The 4850-nt window shown below is 61.4% G+C and overlaps 1 protein-coding gene across 1 annotated transcript; it reads left to right on the top strand.

Annotated features, from left to right (window-relative positions):
- Window positions 1-766: 766 nt before the first annotated feature.
- Window positions 767-4589, top strand: CTSE (cathepsin E). Its single transcript, XM_041422691.1, has 9 exons — window positions 767-818; window positions 1436-1621; window positions 2190-2307; window positions 3031-3149; window positions 3243-3442; window positions 3673-3795; window positions 3886-4027; window positions 4130-4228; window positions 4425-4589. The coding sequence occupies exons 3-9, from the start codon at window positions 2190-2192 to the stop codon at window positions 4587-4589; spliced, it is 966 nt and encodes a 321-aa protein (XP_041278625.1). The 5' UTR covers window positions 767-818; window positions 1436-1621.
- Window positions 4590-4850: the final 261 nt, after the last annotated feature.

The raw sequence follows: 4850 nt of genomic DNA, 5'->3' as shown, positions 1-4850 counted from the left end.
CTGGGCCGTGGTCTGTGATTCATCGTGGGAGCCCGAGCCTGGTGTTGACTCTGGCAGGGCTGTTATCAAGCTTGGCACCGTGGGTATAAGAGCGGCACCGCGGCGGGCACAGCACCGCGGCGGGCACTGCCACCATCCATGCCATGAGGCGCCTGCTGCTCCTCGCCACGCTCTGCCTGGCCCTGGCCAGTGCCCTGAGGAGGTAAGGGGGTCCCCAGTGTCCCCAGGGTCTGGGGGGTTCATTGCCAGGGCTGTGACGGGTGGCAGAGCTCAGCCTGTGCCGGAGCGGTGGCACCACGCTGGGATTTCTGGGTGCTCCGTCCCTCTGGGCAGAGCCTGGCAGCAGCAGGAGGGGCTGCGAAGGGGTTTGTGCAAGCAGGGAGGGCAGAAAGAACCAGTCTGGATTCCCCTTGGCTCTGCTCACCCTGCCCAGCCCCAAGGTCCTTTCCCTCTGTGGCATCGGGACAGTGACAGCCTGTGCTGTCACTGCCAGGGCCTGGGCGCTCTCCTGCCAGCTCTGGCCTTGATTTCCTGTGCCATAAAACACATCCAGTGCCCCTCTTCTGCTGTGCCTCGGCTGGAAATTGTTGCAGGGCGGGGATGTGAGCTCCGAACCTCCATCCTGGCAGTGCCTCGGGGTGGGGGCACAGGACATGGGCAGCATCCAGGGGAGTGACCAGGACCCTGAGGGTGGGCAAACAATCTGGGGTGGCACCCACAGGAGTGCCCAGGATCCTCAGGGTGGGCACAGCACCCACGGGTGGGCACAGCACCCGCAGCAGTGCCCAGGACCCTTAGGGTGGGCACAGCACGCACGGGTGGGCACAGCACCCGCGGCAGTGCCCAGCACCCTCAGGGTGGGCACAGCACCCAGGGCAGTGTCTAGAGCCCTCAGCGTGGTCACAGCACCCAGGGCAGTGCCCAGGGCCCTCAGGGTGGGCACAACACCTCCATGAGTGCCCAGCACCCTCAGGGTGGTCACAGCACCCAGGGCAGTGCCCAGCACCCTCAGAGTGGGCACAGCACACTGAGGGTGGGCACAGCACCCAGGGCAGTGCTCAGCGCCCTCAGGGTGGGCACAACACCTCCATGAGTGCCCAGCATCCTGAGGGTGGGCACAGCACCCTGAGGGTGAGCACAGCACCCAGGGCAGTGCTCAGCGCCCTCAGGGTGGGCACAACACCTCCATGAGTGCCCAGCACCCTCAGGGTGGTCACAGCACCCAGGGCAGTGCCCAGCACCCTCAGAGTGGGCACAGCACACTGAGGGTGGGCACAGCACCCAGGGCAGTGCTCAGCGCCCTCAGGGTGGGCACAACACCTCCATGAGTGCCCAGCACCCTGAGGGTGGGCACAGCACCCTCAGGGTGGGCACAGCAGCCAGGGCAGTGCCCAGGGCCCTCAGGGTGGGCACAGCACCCTCAGGGTGGGCACAGCACCCGCGGCAGTGACCGGCCCTTCCCCGCAGGGTGCCCCTGAGCCGGCGCCGCTCGCTGCGGAAGCTGCTGCGGGAGCGGGGGCAGCTCTCGCACCTCTGGAGGGCCCGGGGCGGGCCGGACGCCAGCAGCGAGGACTGCGCCGTCTTCGCGGAGACCAACGAGCCCCTCATCAACTACCTGGACGTGAGCAGGAGGCACAGCGGGCTGGCAGCACCCTCAGTTTACCCGAGCAGTGCCCGAGGCCCCAGCGCTGCCCAAACCCCACCGTTCCAGGCAGTGCCCGGCGTGCCAGGGCTCGCTGCCTGCCCGGCCCTTTGTCCCCGGGGATGTGAGGAGGAGGACAAGCGAGGGCATTCATGGCAGGCACTGCCAGCCCCTTCCCTCCCTGCCGCCTTTTGCCCGCCTCCCTGGGAACAGATTTACTCCAAAATTCAAGTTATTCAGGGCAGAGCCCCCCGCAGAGATGGAGGGAGCTCCCCAGGAGAATCCCATTCCCCAGTTCCCCTGTCCCCAAAGCCCTGCCTGGTGACAAGGGTTCCCTGGAAGAGGCAGAGGCCTGTACCCAACATGCTGCCTTTGTCCTCAGTCCCCACTGTTGTTCCTTAAATATTTGTCTCCTTTATTCCACCTGGCACGGCACAGATCAAACACTGAGCCCCATCCGTGCCCTGCAGACACCCCAGGCTCTGTTTTGCTGGCATTTCTGGCTGTGCTGGTGGCTCACGGTGTTCTCTGCCTCCCTCTTTGGCAGATGGAGTATTTTGGGCAGATCTCCATCGGGACACCCCCCCAGAATTTCACCGTGGTGTTCGACACAGGCTCCTCCAACCTCTGGGTGCCTTCTATCTACTGTGTCAGCAAAGCCTGTGGTGAGTGGGGAGCCCCTGACCCCAGAGAGGCCACGAGCCACCAGCCCCAAGGCCACGGGGTCCCTCCTAACAGAGGTGACAGAAATCCAGTGGTGAAAGCAGGGGTGACAGCTCAGCAGGGGACAAATGTGGCTTTTTGGGGCTGTCAGGGATCAGCTAGCCCCAGAAAGCCCAGAGGGACCAGAGCATCCCCAAGCAGCCCCAGGACTGTCCCTGAGCCCAGTGGGAATTCAGGAATGGGACTGAATCCTGCTGGGAAATGGGGAATGGACTGGATCCTGCAGGGACTTGGGGAATGGACTGGATCCCACAGGGAGTTGGGGAATGGGACTGGATCCTGCAGGGACTTGGGGAATGGACTGGATCCTGCAGGGAGTTGGGGAATGGACTGGATCCCACAGGGACTTGGGGAACGGACTGGATCCCGCAGCTCCATGGGAATGCTGCTGGCTGTAACCAGGGACAGCAGTGCTCATCTCAGGACTCATTAAATGCTGCTGATCCTGCTCCCCCTAACAGCCCTTGCACCCTTCATCAGACTGAAATGGGAGAGGTTTTCTCCCCCCTTCAAAACTCCAGCATGTACCTCAGCAGAGCCCCCCATAACCAGGAGTTTTGGTGACACTATGCTGTGCCATCATTTTGCCTCACTGGGGGCTCCTGTCACCTGTGGCAATGCAAAAAAATTACATTTCTGGTGAAGGATCCCATTTCCTTCCCCAGCTGAGCACAGCAGGTTCCAGCCAACCCAGTCCAGCACCTACCAGGTGATAGGGACCCCTTTCTCCATCCAGTACGGCACCGGGAGCCTGACGGGGATCATCGGATCCGACCAAGTAGCCGTGAGTGACCTTTGGGTTGCCCTGCTCTGGACAATGTGCCTGGGACTTGCCCACGGGCTCGGCCCCCCCCACAGAACCCCCTCCTCCCTGCAGGTCGAGGGTCTGGCCGTGAGCAACCAGCAGTTTGCAGAGAGCATCAGTGAGCCGGGAAAAACCTTCCTGGATGCTGAGTTCGATGGGATCCTGGGGCTGGCTTACCCCTCCCTGGCCGTGGATGGGGTCACCCCTGTCTTCGACAACATGATGGCCCAAAATTTGGTGGAGCTGCCCATTTTCTCTGTCTACATGAGCTCGTACGGACATGGCTTTGCTCTGGGATGTTGCTTGGGGTCTGGTATTGCTTTAGGGAGCAGGAGGAGCTGCTAAAATACAGATATTTTACTGAGATCATGAAGTGGGGTTTGGTACCAGATTGAGCATTGCAGACCTCTGGCCTTGCAGCACTTGTGGGGACAAAGTTGGGGTAAATTCATGCTGAATAGACAAAATCCCTCATGTGTCTTGCTCCTCCTCCCCCCTGCAGGAACCCTGACTCCCCCCAGGGAGGAGAGGTGCTTTTTGGGGGCTATGACACCTCCCACTTCACGGGCACCCTGAACTGGGTGCCAGTCACCCAGCAGGGCTACTGGCAGATCCAGGTGGACAAGTGAGTGGTGCTGGGCCGGGAGGGAGGGCAGGGCAGGGCTGGGCTGGCAGAGCATGACAAATCCCTCCTGCTCCTTCTCCCCTCTTCCAGCATCCAGCTGGGTGGGACAGTGACCTTCTGTGCCAATGGCTGCCAGGCCATCGTGGACACCGGGACGTCGCTCATCACGGGCCCCACCAAGGAGATCAAAAAACTGCAAAACCTCATTGGGGCTGTGTCTGTGGATGGAGAGGTGAGAGCCAGGGTGGGGACAGAAGGGGACAAAGCCTTGGGGACCCTTCCCTGCTGGAAGGGTCCCTCCTGGGCAGCCCCTTAGCCCCCGGTTCTGTTCCAGTACGCTGTGGAGTGCAACAACCTCAGCGTGATGCCTGACCTGACCTTCACCATCAACGGGCTGCCCTACACGCTCAGCGCCCAGGCTTACACCCTCGTGGTATGGCTGTGCCTCCCCCAATCCCAAATCCCAGCTGCTCCAGTGGCAAAGGCGGCCCAGCCCCGTGCCAGGAGCTGGCAGTGTGTCCCCAAGGGTGACAAACCCTGCCGGTTTCTGCTTTGCCACCGTTCCTGGGTGTTTCCATGTGCACGAGGCTCTCGGCTTCATCCCCAGCTTTGCACTTCCCCTCCCCCAGGAGTACGCTGATGGCATGGCCTTCTGCACCAGTGGCTTCCAGGGCAGCGACATCCCCCCTCCCACAGGACCCCTCTGGATTTTGGGAGATGTTTTCATCCGTCAGTTCTACTCTGTCTTTGACCGCGGGAATAACATGGTGGGGTTGGCCCCTGCTGTCCCTTAGGGCTGTGACATCCGTGGGGCAGGAGACGAACGGACCTTGGCAGGGCAGTGGATGTCACCATGTCCTCCTCAGTGTCTCCAGGGGGCTGAAGACACCCAGGGATGCAGTGAAGAGTCCAGCAGAGGTTCAGTCCACACCAGGACACTGTGATATAAAAATGTCTCGAGCAGCTCTGTGATCTGCTCTGCACATTCTCTTTTTGAATCCTGAGCCAATAAAAGTGTCAATAAACCCAAACTTCTCATGTTTCTGTCAGCAGCA

Source organism: Onychostruthus taczanowskii, unplaced genomic scaffold (assembly GCF_017590055.1).
Source record: "Onychostruthus taczanowskii isolate IOZ18803 unplaced genomic scaffold, ASM1759005v1 scaffold74, whole genome shotgun sequence".
In the NCBI taxonomy this organism is placed as follows: domain Eukaryota; kingdom Metazoa; phylum Chordata; class Aves; order Passeriformes; family Passeridae; genus Onychostruthus; species Onychostruthus taczanowskii.
This window is presented reverse-complemented; position numbering and strand designations above follow the sequence as displayed.

What these genes read in the sequence shown, in the direction of transcription:
- CTSE (XM_041422691.1), top strand. Translation starts at nt 2,190, where the DNA reads ATGGAGTATTTTGGGCAGATCTCCATCGGGACACCCCCCCAGAATTTC. An exon ending in CTGTGTCTGTGGATGGAGAG is followed by an intron (nt 4,028 to 4,129) that starts GTGAGAGCCAGG and finishes GTTCTGTTCCAG; the next exon opens with TACGCTGTGGAGTGCAACAA. An exon ending in CCCAGGCTTACACCCTCGTG is followed by an intron (nt 4,229 to 4,424) that starts GTATGGCTGTGC and finishes CCCCTCCCCCAG; the next exon opens with GAGTACGCTGATGGCATGGC.